Source organism: Pocillopora verrucosa, chromosome 6, assembly GCF_036669915.1.
Source record: "Pocillopora verrucosa isolate sample1 chromosome 6, ASM3666991v2, whole genome shotgun sequence".
Taxonomy (NCBI): domain Eukaryota; kingdom Metazoa; phylum Cnidaria; class Anthozoa; order Scleractinia; family Pocilloporidae; genus Pocillopora; species Pocillopora verrucosa.
This window is the reverse complement of record NC_089317.1, coordinates 17,015,031-17,034,965: the sequence shown is the minus strand read 5'-3', so window position 1 is coordinate 17,034,965 and position 19,935 is coordinate 17,015,031. Positions and strand designations below refer to the sequence as shown.

General features: G+C 38.0%; 2 protein-coding genes and 1 pseudogene across 2 annotated transcripts; 2 read left to right on the top strand and 1 right to left on the bottom strand.

Moving 5' to 3' along the window:
• Positions 1-2,997: 2,997 nt before the first annotated feature.
• On the bottom strand, positions 2,998-4,055 carry LOC131787217 (beta-1 adrenergic receptor-like; annotated as a pseudogene).
• Positions 4,056-7,652: 3,597 nt separating this feature from the next.
• LOC131787256 (histamine H2 receptor-like) lies at positions 7,653-12,839 on the top strand. The gene is made up of 2 exons (XM_059104353.2): positions 7,653-7,899; positions 11,052-12,839. The coding sequence occupies exon 2, from the start codon at positions 11,133-11,135 to the stop codon at positions 12,156-12,158; it is 1,026 nt and encodes a 341-aa protein (XP_058960336.2). The 5' UTR covers positions 7,653-7,899; positions 11,052-11,132; the 3' UTR covers positions 12,159-12,839.
• Positions 12,840-14,527: 1,688 nt separating this feature from the next.
• Positions 14,528-19,717, top strand: LOC131787228 (uncharacterized). The gene is made up of 4 exons (XM_066168201.1): positions 14,528-14,926; positions 16,435-17,109; positions 17,359-17,907; positions 18,214-19,717. The coding sequence occupies exons 1-4, from the start codon at positions 14,710-14,712 to the stop codon at positions 18,858-18,860; spliced, it is 2,088 nt and encodes a 695-aa protein (XP_066024298.1). The 5' UTR covers positions 14,528-14,709; the 3' UTR covers positions 18,861-19,717.
• Positions 19,718-19,935: the final 218 nt, after the last annotated feature.

The following is a 19,935-nucleotide window of genomic DNA, read 5'->3' as shown; positions in this document are numbered from 1 at the left end:
ATTAATATTAATTTTTTTGCCTTAGGGAAAGAACTTTTATGAAAACAAATTTTACAGAGAGTATTTTCTTTGAAAACAGCTTAGGCTGGGAACAGGCTCTTATGATTAAAGTGAATATTCTGTGTTTGTTTTGCCGAGCGACGATGTCTACCTATAAGACATCTGTTAATTGGAAGTCAAATGATATTTGCATGAGAAAAAAATACAAAAAAAAAATGTAAAATAGGATTGTACAAAGACATAAGAAATAAATAAAAGAAAATTATTTTCTCTGCAAACCGACCGCCTCCAAATTTTTTATGTGATCGCTGAAAGCAATCAAGCTAACAACTTAAATTATGGAGTGATTTTTCAACTAAGGGTTAGGTGTTTAAAATATTACATAGTCTTCAGGCAATCGTCACTATGGTCGTTCACGTCAATTTAATGAAAACCAACCACAATTAAAGAATCAATGCAAAAAAACTGGAGAGTGGGCATCGATTACTCTCGAGTAAAGAAAAATTAGGAGAGAGTTTTTGAACATAGAAAATAGCGCGTTCTTTTTTCCAAGTATATTCCAATATATATATACATATATATATATATATATATATATATATATATATATATATATATTTGTGTGACGTATAAAGTCACGCGCAAACCGATGTTGTATATGGAGTTCTCTCGAGTTTCAAAACGATTGCTTGCACTCGTGATGTTTTCCCTTTCCACGCAATTACATGAAGATATATTTCCATCAGGCCAAGTATCAATTTTCATTTCTAAAGCAAAATAATCTAAATATACTAGCGGAGCTCGCAGCGCGCAAAGCGAAGACCCATACTTATATAGAATGGTTATTCATGGAAAATTTCCATGAATAACCATTCTAATAATGGTTAAAATAATGGTTAAACATTCTAATAATGTTAAAAACGAACACTTTTTGACCGAGAGGTCAGGTGCTGAATCGTGATTTTTCAGACGGAATGAGGGAAAATAAACACGTAAAGTAAAATATATATGACAACAGGAGCCCATCACCATGGGTTCCTGATGATAAACGCGGGAAAACTGCTGCTAAAAACTGCTCATCGTTATCAAATTAAAGAGCGTAAAAGAGCCAGCAAAATCAACTGAAGGCCATTCTAGTTAACGACCCTGAATAAATAAGGTTGTATGATGTTGTTGTGGTATCGAAAGAATTGCGCAGACACTGTTTTTATTAGTGCCAGACCCCGTCTCAAATCCTATCGCTGGCTAAGAAACGCTCGTCCAGCAATACTAATGATGAGGACCTGCGCATAGGCTACCGTTAAAATAGTAAGCGTCCTTAGGTATGGGTAGAACGAAACATCAAATGGTGTGTTTTCAAGATCTAAGGTCCTTTTTAGACAAAGGAAAATTCAAGTGCTTTTAAGGAAATAGCGAGATACCATGTTGCCCACTAAATCAATAAATTTCCTCACAATAGAAATTATTAGCAAAATATTATTGAAACTCTTGAAAAAGACATTTAAATCGCTTATTTTCCTCCACCATTCTATTCAGTCAAACAGGCTAAAAGTCTCCCTTTCAGCGACCTTAGACAAAAAGAAATAGCGGGCACCTAAGAATGGTGAGAACAGACAGTGCTTGCCTTATCTTTTTGTTTTACGACCCGTAGGGGAACTGACCTGCTAATAAGCGCCTGACTAGACTTCCAGTAGTCCCCCTTTTTTTTGGCGAAGTCTGTCGCGCGACTAAAAAATAATCAGCGGAAAAAAAATTTACGTAGAAAAGACTGTCCGTAGTCTAGTGCCTGAGGACTAAACATAACACACAGATTTTTCCCTTTCAGATTTCGCCTAGTTGACAGTCCTTTTCACCGCCTACGCCATTAATAGGTCTTAATATTCTTGGTGCAGCTTGCTAGTTCAATAAAACTCACTAAAAAGTTGGTAATGCAGGATATGGAGAGATCAAACTTTCAACCCGCAAACTAAACCTACGCGAAACTTTAAGCGAAAACTGTCAAATTTGATCTCTGTAGTTTTAAAGCAAAAATAAAGGGGCTTATCGATGGAGTTAAATTGGAGTTTCCCTTAAAATTCTAACATGCTATTTGATTAAAAAAGTTTGCGGCAATCAATCATTTTATTATTATAGGTAGACATCCCTCTTTTACCGTTAGGAATGGCTTACTTCGCTCTGCGCGTGGGAAAAAAATTAAAAAAATGTTGTGTTCTGATTTTCTAACTGATCGATAGAGCGATTTATCTTTTCTGTTTAATATCCGCCATGTTACCCCCCGAAATAAATACCTGCAAGAGACATGAAAGCGAACTGCGGTGAGTTCCGTCGGTGTGTATGTCGGAGTGAAGAAACTTCTGCCTTGTAGTCAAGTGAATAATCATCCATCGACATTTTTTACCACCGCAGCAATACCACTAATTCAAATATCATTTATCTGTAAAAACAGGAAAAAATTATCCAGTATTAAAATAAGTTGTTGTAAGGATATTTTAAGGTTGATTTAAACATAATTTGACTCGACTGAAACTTTTGAATGAAAATTCTTCAGTGTGGGGCTGGAGAGATTTGATTAGTTTGTAGACTTTTTTAATTATGTAAACTAACATCATATTCGTCTAAAGTAATGCAATATAACCAGCTTCATTACTTAATTTTTTCACTTTTTTTCTCGGAAATGAAGCTTTAAAAATTGCCGTTTAACAAGTCGTTCGTAGAAAGACGAATGACAGATTCCGCAAAGCTGCTTTATTACTAATTAAAGTTTTAAATATGCACGTTGACATGAATAGGCGTGCGGTAAAAAACGTTGATAAAAATGCTGTAAATGCTCAGCATTCAAGGTGTGACAAATAGGATCAACCACAAGAAATCAAGAACAGCGAATATGAAATGAAAATTAAGATCTCTAAGGAATAATTATTAATTTTCTTCTCCGTTTTATTTATTGTACATACATTAACAGCCTTAAACTGTGATTACATTGGAGTGTCGAGAAATTTAAAGTGCTGACGGATTACTTTTGGAATTCCTAAAACTCGCAGCTATACTCCGAGAAAGCTCTCTACTCATTCGTTTCCTACCCAAAATTCTTCTCAGAGTGTTTTTAAATTCTGGCACTCTTATCGTGTAGACCCATGGATTAACTGCTGATGAGCAAAAGCATAAAAAGGCGAGCCAGAACCACGCATAGTCAACTTCTAACTTTTTACAGCGATTCGCCGTCGTAAGCTCGATGCAGGAGGCCAAGAAGCTTGGTAACCACATGACCACAAAAAGAAAAATAACTATTCCCGCTGTCCACGCTGCTTTTCTGTTCATTGCAGACAATCTCGCTTCTTCCGCGCTTATCTTGCGTTCAGCAATTTTCTTGATCTGCGTCCTTGCCGCGCAGTAAATTTTCAGGTAGCAAAATCCGATGAGAAAGAGCGGAATGATAACTGTTAAGACTATAGTTGAAATCCAAAGTCTTGGAAGATCCGCTGAGTTGTCGATGAAAAGTCTCACAGAAGCAAACAAGAAAGATCAAAGTCAATGCAGCGAAACACCTCTTGCGGGTCATGATTCGGTGGTATTTGAAAACTGCAGTAATTGCTACATATCGATCGATGCTTACAGAACATAAATTAAAAGTAGTACTTGTTGTCGTTTGAATCCACATGAAGTCAGCTAGTTTTGAAAGCCAGTGGTTTCCTTGCCAAATATTCAGTGCTGCTTTAGAAATCAGAATCGGGTTCATGAAAAAACCCACTGAAATGTCCGCTACAGCGAGCGAGGCAATGAAAAAATTTGATACAGTGCGGAGTGTCTTTGTTTGATAGATAGCAAGAAGGACAACACAGTTGCCAAAAAGGCAAGTCATGCTGGACACAGCGTACAAACAAATCAGAAAAGCTGAGGAAATTAACGACATTTCCGCAACACATGGTTTGTCGTTTGTTCCTTCGAAGCTTCTGTTCTCCATGATAAATTTCAACCGAAGCCTGATTGGAGTCTCTCTATGCTTAATCTTGATCCGAGCAAGTTAACTCAGAAGATCCCAACTATCGACGTCGCATTACGAAAGACGCTTTCAAAATGAGCGTCGCGTCTTTCCAGAGAAATAAAGCCTTTGAGCAAATTACATGTGAAATGACCCTTTCTACCTTAATGGCATACGGCGAAAAACTAATATAAGAAGCAATTATGTCCCTCTTAATTAACTTTTCATGCACGTTTTTCGAATGTTGCAAGTTTTATTCCCCATTTTGTCGATTTGACTGACAGGTTGTGACGAAACTATCATTTTCTGGTCAACTGGTCGTCTTCAGCTCAACCACATAACAGATCAAAGTTCTCTCTATTTACACAGCTAGAAAAACTACTTTCATTGAACTGATGCGCTGACTTTAGCCACAAGAACATCGTTATCAAAGTTAGTTATTGCGTGGATCCTAGGATTGCTATGTGTGCGCGTCCCATAAACTGAAGTGAAACTGAGTGTTATTAACTTTAAGCACCATTTGCGCCGATCCTTTTTTTTGTGAGTGTATCAGCCAAATTTATTATCAGCCAGATTTTTTAATGATCCATGGTAAATAATCTCTTGTGATAACGGTTTTCAAATACAGCCAAAAGCGTCAGTTTGCTGTTCTTCATCGTTCTATTGGACAGGAAATTAAAAGATCCTGCTGATACTTTCTTGTCGTCCTTTTTCATATTTTTTTCTACAGTTAATATAATTTATATCTTTGAATTCGATGAGATATTTATATCTAAGTTACATTTAAAAAAAAAAAATTATTTTATCGTACAGGTTAGAGCGTCCATTCCCTCCAAGTTGTTTATCATTTGATGAAGAAAAAAAGCACAGACAAGAACTTTTTTAGTTATATGAGTAACTTCTACCATGTGATAAACACTTTTACCTCAAAAATTTACATTTCTCCCATGCAAAGTGCGGATTCGCAGCTCTATTCGTAATAGCACTCAAGTAGAATCTGCGAGGCGAGGTTTTGAATCCCGCCGAAACAAAAGGTTTTCAGTCTCCTTTTCTGCAACTTCTTAAATTTAAGTACACCTGCGAGGATCATGCTTGTTTTTTTTTCTCACGCGTGAATACAAACCACAAAATGGACTTCATAGTGAAAAAAAACTTCTATGCCAGTAGTTAAAATCTACTGGAGCATATAATATCCGAAACATTCAAACCTCTTTTAAAATTAATTACTAGTACATGCACTTAGGTGTCCAGTGAATGTCACTTTGTTTTGTTTTTATTTGTTCATCCCAGCGTTAATGATGAAAGGATGTCATTTTTCTTTGTTTCACATTATCGCGTTTCCGAACTGAGTCCTGATAAAAGTGTCAGCTCAGAGTTCGCTGCGGTCAACCACAAGCTTCAGATTGATGTTTTTAAGATTTTTTTTCTCGATCACTAGTGATAACGGAAAGTCCTGAAGCATGCGGGAAGACTACAAAAATTACAAAGACGTTTGTTGCGTAAAGAAATAGCTAAGAAACGAAAAGAAACGACCACCGATTTGAAAAATTAATTCAAGGAAAGGAAAATCTACGCTATGGTTCCCTAATAAGGTGCCTAAAAGCGGAAAAAATATCTCCGAAAGTCTCGGCTTAACTGAGAAATATCTCCGTGTACGTAAATAGTGTAGGTAATCATTTAATTTCGAGTGCAGTCTGGTGTAAATCATCGCCAGCAAATTTCTTTAAGGCAAACAAAATAGTACAAGCCCGTGGGGCGAACGCATCATGTAGTCTGAAAAATTTATGAGTGCTGTTTTATACCAAATTTAATGAAATTTTGGCATGTGTATATACTGAATAAAGAAATGACGCGATTCGCGTAACACAAGGCTAGTGTAAAGTTCTCGACACTCATGAAGTCTTGATATCCTCTCCAGTCTAGAGGTCTGGCCGGGCACAAAGCTCTTCCTCCGTGTCACGTGATATCCAAAATGACAGAAACAGCCCCCAATTTGAATTTTAACGACTAAGGAAGCCTGGGGAGCAGCTGGAGCGAATCAGCGTTTTAGAAGTAACATTAATCAGATACCCGGCTCGGGAAGGTCAATTTTCCACTATTCATTTTCTTTGTACGTCGGTTTGGACAAGTTAGATCTTTACCAGATTTGCAGACTCAAACCGCAACACCATTGGACATATAATACTTTAAATGTGGCACGATTGTTAGCATGGACGCTGTGGGTTTTGGTAGCATATTTTAATAAAGAATACTTAGAAACCTCATTTATAAAAAAAAAACAAAAAAAACAAGAGGATTGCAAATAACATAAACCAAGGCAATTGCATAATCCCTGCAGGAATTGGTACGCTTTAGTTCACATTTACGTACTGACAACCCCAACTGCAAAATCGAAGTCTGCTGATCTCACTAACTTTCTTTCATTTCTTTGAAGCATTCCCTAGAAAAACAGAAATTAGGAAATATCTCCCCATCACAACAAGTTCAAACATTTTTAGATTATTGCGCAAGCATTTGAACGACAGGCATCAAAGGTTTGACCCTGGCCTTTTCGAATCTATTGGATACAATACGTTGCGTTAGCTGTGAGTTACTAAGTAAACCCATCCACAGTCTTCACTCGGATCTAAATCTTTTTCTCTCTTTTTTTTTTTTAAAGAAAGAATCTTTTTCCTGCTTTAGTAAGTGACAATCTCGTTGAAACGGAACGAAGGAAAAATGGATTTGGAACATAAGCTATTTTGGCTCTCAAAGTTTAGACGTAATAAGGTGTTGACGATTGACAGTAGATGAAAGCTGATATAAGGGGAATATAACAAAGAAAGTAAAACGATTAAGATCAGCAAAGAAATAATAAAAAAAACAAAACATATACGAAAATAGAAATGAAAGGAAACTACCAATATCTATTCTAAGTGTGGTTCGTCTTCGTCGATTTCTTCGAAGACTACTGCGGGGTCGCGACGTCTCACTCTAATTTTTATCTAAACTGGCTTTTCAGAGCTTTATTAGTTGAAAAAAATTCAAGACCATACTCAGTTTCTTGAAAATGTTGTCAGGCGCGACAGTATGACATTTGTAATTAATTTGACATTCCATTTCGCTTAATTAACTATAATTAGCGTCTGCAATAAATGTTTTTAAAACGCCAAGGAACCGAGCAAAACTAATCGCAGAATCATCGTTCAGCTAATAATTTTAGATTCAAAACGTCTTAGGAAAAGTTCGATCTCTTTCTACCGGTCTACTGATGAAAAAACCCATAGCTGAACAGAGTAGTATTGGGGAGTTATTAGCAGTTTGTGTACATAACTCTATAAACATCATATTTATTTTTTGGATGTGAAATGGCCGAATTTACCTTGAATGAAGAAAAAATTAAAAAAAAAAAAATGAAAAGTAAAAAAATTTATAATTTCAACTTTCTTGAGATTTTAGACCATCGTTTGCCAAAACTCTCCTTTTTCTATCGCAAAACTCCCCGGTGGATGAAAGATAATGTACGTAATCTTATGCTAGTATCCAAACTGCTAAGTGCCCCGAGGTTACGTAGATACACAAATTAGCTCAGAAAAACGTCATGCCACCTAATGCATCCCGATCTCCCTTATTAACTTTACTTTGTAAAGGGCAGCTGTTTTCTGAAATTTCAGCCATTAGACCATCACGCTTGTCTCGATCTGCGGCTTCGAGCTTCATCTCTATAATTAAAAACATTGGTTGAGGCCAGTTCATTACCGGAGAAATTAAGTCGCAAACCAAAGTTTACTCAAAAGAACGGATATCATTTGAGTTGCAATATCACAATTGACTTATACTGAGGGAATATTACCTCTAAAGCCAGCTCTCGGAAAGACGCATAAAAACAATGCCTCATTGATATCGAAACCTTCACGTCCCTAAAATGATAAAGTTTTAAGGTAAGAAATCTCTCAGATTTTAATTTTTTTTTTCTTAATCGTGATTATTGTATAGACTCACTAATCTTTATATATACGAATTATTTTAAAATGACAATTTGCCTGTTTTGTCCATGGCATTAGTCAGTAATAAGCGCTAAAATATACCCTAAAGTGGAGTTATGGCTGTTGATCATGTTCATCATTTTTTTTTTCCGGAGCAATTTCGTCAAAAATTTTCCTAATTTTGCTTCATTAAGCTGTGACTATATTTCGCTAATAAGAGAATTCAACTCTGCAATTTTGGTCTTGTCCTGACCGCGAGGGAGAACCTGAATGGAGAGAAATTTACAGCCAAACATTTTAATCTTCTTTTGTTGTGATTTGAGTTCACGAGGAGAAATTGTGTGAGTATCAGATTCAGAAGCTTGTTTTCATCGCTCAGCTTTTGTTGATATGCGATAATGAAAACGCAGAATGCTGAAAACTTTGTCTGACAAACATAATGCGCCTTATGCAGATCGGAATTTGATATCGACACCTGACAGTCAACAGCATGTTTCAAACCGAAAATCAGCATTCAGTTGAAGAAGGTGATTAGAAAGTAGACGGGTAACTGATGCATGATCTATCAGCAAAGAAATGATCCACATAGGTGGACTGTAATTATTAGAAATGCGGAGAAGAAGCCTGAAAGAGAAATCAACTTCAACGGGATTTGCACCCGTGCCTCAAAATACTAGGGTAATATAGCATTATCAACTGAGTTGATAACTTGAATTGGCCACCGTAAAGAGTTTGAAAGCTAACATTTTGAGCATTAGCCCTTCATCAGAGCGAATGAAACTTTGAAACTCTTTACAGTAGCCAATTTACGTTATAAAACTCAGTTGATAATACTATATTACCATGTTACACTCTTCCATCAACGCAGCACCACAGTTTGTTTAGAAACTTACCGCCTTTCCTCAGGATATTAGTTTGGCACCACAGGCTACCAAACACCATTCAGGCGTAGCTAAGTCGGTAGTAGCACCGAATTAGTGTTTGTAAAAAGAGATTATAATCTCTTGCTGTTACCTGTTCCTTGTTTAGGTTATGTCATTAAAATGAAACAGTAGTTTCAGTGTGTATTTAATACACAGTAGTTTATTGTGTATTCCGGAAGGTTAGTGTTCGATTCCCCTTAGGAAAGTCAAATTTATTATTTGTCTCCAACTCTTTTTATTACTGTAACTGAATCGTGATCGTGAGGAGACTTGTCAACGACTAAATTCTCGCTTAAGATGTCTAAAATTAAACCTGTTATATCATTATCGAAGAGGATATGCTTTTCCTTTTGGATGAGAAGTTAGGTTATCACAAGAAGCCAACAGAACTTTTTGTGGGGTTTTCTCAAAACTTCTCTCGGCGCTGTCCACAGAAATTTCCGGGAAACCAGATGGAAATAGAGACAATGGTTCCCGAGCTGGACTCTCCATCTATTGGTCTGGGTACAATCTATAGGTTTGGATTCGATCGAGTGGTCTGCGTACGATCGAGAGACCTGGGTACGATCGAGAGGTCTGGGTGCCATATAGGGGTCTGGGCGTGATCACTATTCAGAGTAATTCTGATGTGTTCTTGATCTTGACCACTATACTTCTTTGCCTTCATAGTGTCTCTCTCCACTTGAGTGTAGAAATTGCTACGACCGAGTTTTGTTACGGAAACCTGAAAAATGCTCGGGAGTGAGAGGAAGCAGTAATCCTCCTAGTCGCTTCCTCTATGGAGACTGATATAAATTCCAGCACCTATGTGAGGACGTCTCCTTTGCAGACCTGGTCCAGAAAAGGAGATTCCACGTGAAAGTTCTCTCTGTGACAGATATCACTTTATCGGGCACAAGAGAATTACACCAGGATTTAGGTGAAAAATTCAGCTGCTGAATGCCGAAATGGAGCAACTGTCGTACGACATCTAATATCAGTTTTCATTTGTGCGCGTGCAAAATTCGTCACTTAACAGTTGTAGCGTGTTTGGAGTTGACAGTGGGGTTTAATCTTGTTCCCAGGTTCTCTCTTTTCCCAATCAGGGCTAGTAGAGAGGGAAGGGGGGGGGGGAGGATTGAAGCTGAGTGGCGTCCAAGCCCTCATGTCTTATTTTTGTAATACATTTCTCACCTGTTCTGAGTTATTTTCGGCGTGCTGTAATGGGAAATTGCAAATGCTTCAAGCGCAAAAATAATGTAATCCATAAATTTGACTCGTGGAGATCGGCCTTGAATAAGCCTTTTCGTCAAGTGGACTGACGGTACAAATAAAAACCGTTACGAAAAAACCCACATGGTTTGGAAATATTTCTCCGATGCTTATAACGGCAGTTCACAGTTTTGTATTTTGATCCCGACAATAGAATTAACAAACCTAACATTATTATTAGTTTTTTCATTTTGCGTTCTAGGTGCATTCATTTAAAGATCGACCCTGTCGGAAGCTTTATTCAATAATCGATGGATTGATGCAGATATTGGATTGCGAATGATCACACATCTGAAATGAGAACATTGACAACAAGCTAAATCCAAGCTAAAATTCAAAATTCATTTTTGCTGCCTGCATCAGTTTTATCGCAGTATTTATCACTAAGTTCAAGATTTTTCACTTTTAAAACTATCTTTAACGTATTCTAGGGCCTTAAGAAATCGTATGGATGAAGTTTTCAGCTCTACACAGTGTAGCCACTAGATAAAAATCTGCAAGCAATATATTTTCTGTAAATCGTTATCAATTACCCCAAGTCGTAATTACGGAAAACCCGCGAAATGAGAAAGATTAAAAAGCAATTTTTAAACTTTTCATTTAAACCTTTTCATGTCATGTTGCGCGCGTGTTTTATCAGGACTGAACAGATTACAAATCGGCATTGTCTAGGTTTCTTAATACCCTGCAATGTTTGATTTTCAGAGATCTTAAAGTAATTTAGAAATCTGTTTGCTAATATTTAATTCACAGTTCCATTTATCCCGAGGAGATGACACTTGTGAGAAAAAACAATGGACTGTCATTGTCGAAAATATTCGAAAGCTTTATCACTTGACAGGTTTAAATAGTACTTGAATACAAAGGTGATCTGTTATTACGCGGTTGAGTGACTTTTCTTTAATGTATACATATCTCCTTTTTGCTTTTCAGAGCTGACTCCGGTTACTTCCTTCGAATACTGTTCAGCGTTTGGAAAGCTAACAAAGTATCCTTCAAACGAACGATCGTGTCATGTTGACAGAAATACCCTCGGATGAATCAATTTGTTATGGTATCATTCTCTCCACGCTTTCAATCTTAACTCTTCTAGGAAACAGCCTGGTGTGCCTTGCTGTTTGGAGATTAAAGAATTTAAGAAGGTTGACGAACTATTTAGTGTGCAGTTTGGCGGGTGCTGATCTGTTGGTTCCTATTCTTCGCGTGATTTACATCAATATTTCAGTTTATGCTGGAAAATGGGTGTTTGGAATAACATGGTGCCATATATCCTCGATGTGCGGCGTGTTTCTTTGTGGTGCTTCCATCCTTCATCTTTGCGCCATCAGCATCGAAAGACTTATCGCAATAAAATGGCCGTTATCGTACGACGTGAAAGTCACTCCGAAAAGAATTGTCATTGTGCTGATATACATCTGGGTACAGTCCTTTGTGTTGTCCATTTTCCCTACTTTGGGTCTTGCTGAACAGCGTTTCAACCCAGTCCTGGCAGAGTGCGAGATAAACTGGCTTAAAAAGCCAACTTTGACAATACTGTTGATTGTGTTTTATTTTTTTCTGCCGGTTTCTGTAATGCTTATTGCCTATGCAATTATTTTTAAAGAAGTCCGCAGAAACAGCCGCAGGATCTCCGCACTAGAGAGCGCTGGGAATCAAGGCTCGCAAAATAATGTGTTTAAAAGGGAAATGAAGGCCGTTAAAACTTTAGCAGTGGTCGTAGGTATGTTTTTTATCATGTGGATGCCTTACTTTGTTACCACAACTATTCGAGCTTTCAGAGGGGATGATTTGATTCCAGGCGCACTCCAGAGAACTGTTATAACGCTAGCGTACGGCAACTCATGCTGCAACTTTGTAATTTATGCGCTAATGAATGCTCAGTTAAGAAATGCGTTTTATTATATTTTGAGAGAGTGTTGTGGCAAGCGTGGAACGAGGATAGATTTGAATTCCACGCGAGGATTGAACTTGACTACTGTAAGTACAAAAAGGCGAACTAAAGCACCTATGGAGAACAAAGATAAATATCGAAGAGACTAAATAGAAAGATCCTGCTTTAGTGCTCATGAATAATTGTTTTGGTTTATATCAACATGAACCAAACAATATAGATAACAAAAAAATTAGTTTATTTCTTTCAACATACCGAAAAATGGTCGGAAGTCATACTCTTGACATATGATTTTGTCTGGTCGGCAGCTCGAAGGCGAGTTGTAATTACTCGTCACACTTCCAAACTAGCCAATTTAGCGCACGAAAAGCACTATTCATCTTTGGTATATACTAACCAATGGTGTCCAAGCATTCCGGGCGCTGCTGAGCAAAGGGTAAGGAAAAGTTGAGTTGTAACTTATTCAAAAGAGGCATATCAAGTACGCGCATATTTATTGACAATTAAAAATAACGTGGTGTTTTAAATATCGTTTTATCTGTGCTAAGTACTAGTTTTAAATAATTGATAAAATGTTGAAGCATTAAGAATGTATCGAAAAAGTTTCTGCATAAATATAATCTAGGCTAGAATCGGTTTACAGGACCGCTTTATTCAAAGAGAATCAAGTGCTGATTTCTCCGAGACTTGTCCTTGAAATTTTTCAAATTTCATTAAAGTAATGGATAAATTTCGATTTTGAAATATCTATAATTTGATGAGGGCTGTGACATGTAAATACTGATCATGAGGAATAATATCATACATTAAACTTACTATGGAAAATCTGATTGGTCGAAAGCATTTAATCAATACACAATAAATAAATAAGATAAGCTGCAGTAACTGTAGCGGACATTGCTTTTATTGTGTCGAGTTCAAAGTCTGCCTCGTCCGTGAAGTGTTCTCAAACTTTCGCAAACTCAGAGAGGAACTCAAAATGAGTGAATAATTTTAAAATTGTATAAAGCAACAATTATTGAACTCGATTTTTGCATGTTTATCAAACCTTGTGTCTGTGTTATCTGCCTCAGCCCTCGGCTTTAGCAGATAGCTCAGACCTCGGTTTTGATAAATAAACAATAACCTCCATTTGGCTCGGAAATAAGCACGGATGTGTCTAGGGACGTTATCTGTTCCGAGATGCGAACAGCTTTCGGAAAGCGAATCTCAAGGAAAACTGTAAACTTTGAGGCAAAGATAAATCCCGGCTAAGGACCAATACTTGAGCATGTTTTTGCGTCAAATGGAGGCTATTGTGATGATTATCCTTCAAATATTTTGGCAAAGCGCGGGAGAAATGTTTTTGAAAAGTTATCATTTACTGCGTAGATTTTTACTTTTCAGCGTTCTCTAGTACGACTTTATGAACAAATAAACTTGTCCAATATTCTGTAACAATAACAAATCGCTCTTCCATCTAGAATTAAACTGTATAGGAAAGCTTTTATCGGAATAGACGTCAAGTTGAAAACTGGGGAATATCACTCGAGGTATATCCTTGGATACTCACCAGTTTCTGGGGTATATTCGGTCAGGTGATGCATTTCGAGAAACGGCAAAAAAGGTTCGCTGAAGTATAATTACCAATTAGTAACCAAAGTGGAGGTGAATATTGGTCAGTAAATATCCACCACTTTCACCGATAATAAGCAACATCCATATCGCACAGATACCGAAAAAATCAGTTTATTTCTCTCAATATACCGAACATGGTCGGAAATTGACACGGAGATGACGCGGAAGTGAATAGTGCTTGCCATTAAATTCCGAACTAAGCAATCAGCGCGCACTATCAAAGCACTATCAACTTGTGTGGTATATACTAATTCATGATATCATGATCAACTTTATCCAATAAATGCTTATTATCTCCACGACTGAACTGTTTAGCCAGTTCAAAAGTGTGCTAAGAAAACCGAAGCCTATAAAAGAAGGTTGTGTGCGATTGCTTGTGAAGGTAGTACATTTCACGCGCTCGTTGGCTTTCCTTAGGCGTTTAGTGAACATACGATTAGGATTAGGCAATAGCACTGGCGTGGAATGAAAAAAAAAAAAAAAAAAAAAAGAGATAGTTTCCTCTTTCATTTCATTTTGCGGCTTCTTTAACTGCCCTAACTTCCAGATTAGCTTCGTTATCATTTTTTAAATCAGTAGTATTGTTGTAACATCAAGATCATTGTATTCCAGATGTTTTTAATCCGCGTATGAATAAAGAGAAAATTTGCTGCAAATTGAGATAGATCGGACGGGCTATGCGTGTTGCGTTACTGATTGCGTTACAGGAAAATGCTTTTCATTTTCAGCTTACACAAGAGGCGAAGTATTATTGAACTAAAAAGAGGTAATTTGAGATTGCGTTACAGGAAAATGCTTTTCATTTTCAGCTTACACAAAAGGCGAAGTATTATTGAACTAAAAAGAGGCAGTTTGAGATTGAGGTACTTCGCAAGGTCGACGGTGTCTGAGTGTCTTGGAACGGATCACGGAATAAAGAAACTGGGAACAAGACGTAAAATCACGTGCAAAGACATCATAGTGTAATATCGAATATCTGGTCAAACGATACATTCCTCATATCAAGTTAGTACGTTGCTGTAACACATCCCGATTGAATTCAAGACAAATCTAGAGTCGAAAGCGTTTAGGCATCGCTTAAATATGACACAGGGTCGAACGAAGAGTGCATTTACTTCGACTCGAACTCTGATTTCTGTGGTCTCTGTCCTAATCTACTGTGCTGGTTTTGTAAGAGTTGAAATCAAACTTAATGAACAGGAAGAGAGAATGAGTGAGATGGAGAAATTGCTGAGGGTCAAAGATCCTTCTTCAAGCGAAGTGAAATCGAGTAAAAAGGACCCAACTATGGATTTAACAGGTAAGAATTTCTTCGCCACAATTTTCCGAAACAAATTTTTAGGTTGCCAAAGTTTACTTCTATGTTTGCTCATCATTAAAGTGGCGACACAACTTCCGCTCTTAAGCTGTGTTTGTTTGCCTCCTCGCAATATCTGACTGTGTATGATACTTGTAGCCGACGTAGGGCATCGACAGTAACATTCTCACACGTGAGAAAGTTTGTGCTCTATTGTAAATGCTTACGGTAGTTTCATCAGCAGTTAAAACTACATTCCGCTGATCCAGAAAAGAAATGCCCTTTAGAGCGTGAGGGAAATTCTAATCCCTGTACAAACAGATGTATGAATAATGACGTAGATACGAAGCTGTGTTCAGTGAAACCGACAAATCTTGTGCTGAAACTTATTACGTTAGTAAATTAAACCAGACGCATCTTAGAGTGTTCAGCAAAATTCTCTTGCGTGTTTATCGTAGACTTAATCCTGTGCTTTTATTTTGAAAAAAATAAAACACATTTTCACATTCCCAGGGTTTACTTCTATGTTTGTACATCATGAAAGAGGCGACACAACTTCCGCTCTTTAGCTGTGTTTGTTTGCCTCTTCGGAATATCTGCATGATACTTGAAGCCGACATAGGGCATCGACAGTAAAATTCTCACACGCTAGAAAGTTTGTGCTCTGTTGTAAATGCGTACGGTCGTTTCATCAGCAGCTAAAACTTCATTATGCTGATCCAGAAAAGAATGCACTTTTGAAAGTGAGGGAAATTCCAATCCCTGAACAAACAGAAGTATGAATAGTGACTTAGATACGACGCTACGTTCAGTGAAACCGACAAATCTCGTGCTGAAACTTAATACGTCAGTAGATTAAACCAGACGAGTGTTCAGCAAAATTCTGATGTGTGTTTATCGTAGACTTAATCCTCCTTTTATTTTGAAAAACATAAAATATAAAAACATTTTGATATCTGATATTCGTTTGCTCTGCAAAAATCCTTTCGTGATTAGCAAGACAGCAAGGTAGAATATCAAAGGATTTATAAAAGTAACACAAATTGATGCATCAACCGATTGAAAAGTCAGTCCTAAATTTCAAGGACTTTCGGATAGCGAATTTTCTGTTGGCTTTAAACCCAAAGAAGTGACTGGCTTGTAACCTCTCCTTACAGAGTCAATATTATCCAGCAAGCAGCTAATAAGAAATGACAGAAATTATCAGCTAAAGGATGTTACCTTAATAAAACAAGAAAAACAAGAAAAAAGGAAATGTATAGTTTCTGTGGAGAGGAAATTCAGCATACAAATCTACACCTGGAAAGTCGCCTCTCACTTTTAAAACTGAACTAAACGAAACTGAATCTTATAGCAAGAGCACACAAACAACAACAACACCAACAACAACTAAACAAACAAACAAAACAACCTTTAGAAATGAGAAGAAGCCACAAAGGTGTCTGCCATTTTACTTATTTCCCACTTGATTAACCTAACAATTCGACTGTTCATGTTTGTTCTTCGTTTAGGTAAAACTTCAGGGATTCACTCAGACATCGCAAACGACATTAGAATTAAGCGACATGTTGCAAACGATTTGAATACCACTGAAAACAAAGAGAGAGACCAATTTGTCGTGAGACTTGACAGTCTGCTATCAGACAGAGTGATGAAACTTTGTCAAGCAAAACATTCCTGCTCACAAGGTCCTCCAGGCCCTCCAGGTCAACCTGGACCACGCGGAACAAAAGGATCCCGGGGAAGGAGAGGCAAAAAAGGAATAAAGGGCGACGAAGGAATCATGGGATCGCCTGGAAAAGGTGGAAAGCAAGGCATCATGGGCCCTCGGGGGCACAAAGGAGAGCCAGGGAAGAAGGGACAGACAGGGCCCCCAGGGGTGACTGGTAGACCCGGAATGAAAGGAGACCCTGGAGAATCTATTTCATCTCCTGTGGTTGGTATTTCGCCTTCAACGCTGAGGGTAAACGAAAACGAGGCAGCCTCGTTGCAATGTTCAGCGAGTGGAAATCCTCAGCCTATAATTGAATGGAGTAGAAATGATTCCACTTTGAGTCCAAAGTTGGAAATGACCTCTGGAAAGATTACGTGGAAGAAAGTTGCTGGTAGTGACTCCGGCATCTACACGTGTACGGCGAGAAATATTTTAGGAAAAGCGGAAGGATTTGCAAAACTTACAGTGAACGGTGAGAGAAAAAAAATATTTACAATCGATGATTAAGTCGGGTCACTTGTAGTTATCAGAGAGAAACTGGTCGTGCATATCTTATGCACTAAGAAAAAGACTCTCCTTGATCAGGCAATGCAAAAACACGTAGTTATTGCCAACTCCTGCTTCTCTCTTTCTCCCTTTTCTTACTATCAGCTTTATTTAAGTTATCTCTAACAAAGTGTAGTTGATAAGGAATCGTTCGAAATTTGTGTTGCCTCTACAGTCAAGCCTCTTGTATCTTTACATCCGGGGCCGACTTACGTAAAGGAAGGAACTAATGTGACATTACCGATATGCCATGTGACTGGGTATCCCCGTCCAACAACGACATGGAGCAGGCCACTTGGCAAGCTTCCACACTCAAGTGTTTACAGTTACCTTGGCAATATCAGTATACTCGAAGTGTTCAACATCCAGATGAAAGATTCTGGTAATTACATTTGTACCGCCTCCAATCTTCTGGCTACTACCTCCATGCAAACATTCTTAGTCGTGGTTAGACTTCCTAACTTCACTATCAGGCCTCCTGGAAATGTTTCCTTGATTGCAGGTGCTTCTTTAACGATACACTGCAGCGCAACTGGTGACCCGCAACCGGTCATTTCTTGGAAGAGACTTGGAGCACAGCTTCCTGATGGATGGAATCAGTGGTCAAATGGATCACTTACAATGAGAAACGTGACACATGAAGACGCTGGTATTTACATGTGCGTCGCCACTAGTGGAGGGGTTTTAGAGAATTCTGCAATAAGCAAAGTTCGTGTGAAATCAGGTAAGACAATTGCATGATCACAATTCACCTAATTTTCGCATTTTTTGTTGATTTCAAATCCATTTTACTCTACTAGTCTCCTTCTCTTTTTCCCTTTCTTGTTTCGGCTTGCATCTCGCGGACCCTTCACCAGACGGTAAGGCATATTCCACTCCCTCCCCCCCCCTGTTCCCGCACAGAACCGCTTATGGCCCTTACTGAGTATTTTTAAATGTTGTATTTGTATTGAACTGCGTCACTTTCATGTTTCAAGTTTTGCAAATGTAATGAACAAATGATGTCTTGTTTGTTGTCTTGCAAATATAGACTTGCTTCACTCAGTTGCATTACAAGATTGCTCGACGCTGCTGAAAAATGGCCACACCCAGAGTGGGATATACAAAATCGACCCAGACGGGAAAGGACAGTTCAGAGTGTATTGTGACATGCATACTGACGGCGGAGGCTGGACTGTCTTTCAGAGAAGGCGAGATGGCTCAGTAGACTTCTCTCGGGGATGGGACGACTACAAAGCAGGGTTTGGTCAGCTGACTGATGAGTTTTGGCTAGGAAATGAAAAGATCCACCGACTGACAGCCTCTACACCCAGCTCCCTAAGAGTTGACATGGAGGACTGGAACAGGGCTAAAGCGTATGCCAAGTATGACCGGTTTAGCGTTGGGGACGAGAAGTCTCAGTATAAACTTGAAGTTGGATCGTTTTCAGGAACAGCAGGAGATTCACTGACATATCATAATACAATGAAATTCAGTACGAAAGACAGAAACAATGACGTATCCGGTTCTAACTATTGTACGAGAACTTATACTGGAGGGTGGTGGTTTAAGAATTGTCACTATGCTTATTCTAACGGCTTGTATCGTGGAAAAGATTGGAAAGGAGTTATTTGGTTCGCATTTAGAGGGACAAAATCTCTTAAATTTATTGAGATGAAACTGAAACCTACATCCTAAATTAAAAAATCATAATTTCAACTCAGAAATGAACAACCCCTCGTTTGATATTGAAACGGCTTAGGCGCAGCTCGAAGTTGAAGAGGAGAGATTTTTTTCTTTTTTATAAGTTTCGCCTGCAGCAAACATTTGCATTTCTAACAATGGAAATTCAGTTTCTTAGCTTTACTGTGGCTATGTAGTGTCTAGGATAATCTTGACACGTAAGTTGGACCTGAAATCACTTAAATATTTTTGTTCTCAGTTATCCGAGTTTACTTCTTTTGAAGAGCCGCATCTCTTTTCTACAGCGATTTCCAAGTCCGCTTCCAATATCACGCGGCTAGTTCCTCGAAAGCGGAGAAAAACGCTTTTAAGAGGACAAGTGAAACTGTGTTAGATAAATCTAAGAGGGTTTCGTAAGACCCGGGTAGAATATAATTTTGAAGCTAATCTAGTACAGGAGTCCGATCTGTTGTTCACGAGTATGACGCATGTCACATACGATCTGGTCATCAATCGCGTTTGAGGATTTTTTTAAACAGCTTTTAAGAGCTTTAAACATAAGGAAAGTCCCTTCTCTTTCGGCGAAATCACAACCGTGACTACAGGATGTTGGAAAATTTCTAACGAATGACACTTTGGTGAAAATTCTGATCACTTGCAAGTTCCTTTTATGTTTAGAACTAGAGAATCTTTTAAACTGCGACTTGTATTAGAATTATTATTTTATTTCGCGACTTTTATAGTAGAAAGAATATGATCTAACAACATCAACAATAAGGGTAAACCAGATCAAATTGAGTCATTCGTGTCTGAGCATTAAAGTAATATTTTTACAGTGTTCTTCATTCTTTTGGTATACATAGTGCAAAATAAAGATACCCAGGATCAGAAGTCAGTTTTTCTAGGCTAATGGTATAATTAGAAACAAGATTATAGGAGACTTCTTTGTACAGTGGTTTAGCTGTTAAATTAAACTTTATCAGATTTTATTCAATATAAAGACTGTTAAGTTTAGTCTAGAACAGCAACACAACGAATAGGGAACGTCTACATATACCACTCTGTAGGACGGCTGCAGGTCAGCGCGCAT

Excerpts from the sequence above, each read along its gene's own strand:
- LOC131787256 (XM_059104353.2), top strand. The coding sequence starts at position 11,133 with ATGTTGACAGAAATACCCTCGGATGAATCAATTTGTTATGGTATCATT.
- LOC131787228 (XM_066168201.1), top strand. The coding sequence starts at position 14,710 with ATGACACAGGGTCGAACGAAGAGTGCATTTACTTCGACTCGAACTCTG. Across the intron at positions 14,927-16,434 it reads CCCAACTATGGATTTAACAG|GTAAAACTTCAGGGATTCAC; the intron begins GTAAGAATTTCT and ends TTCTTCGTTTAG. Across the intron at positions 17,908-18,213 it reads CAAAGTTCGTGTGAAATCAG|ACTTGCTTCACTCAGTTGCA; the intron begins GTAAGACAATTG and ends TTGCAAATATAG.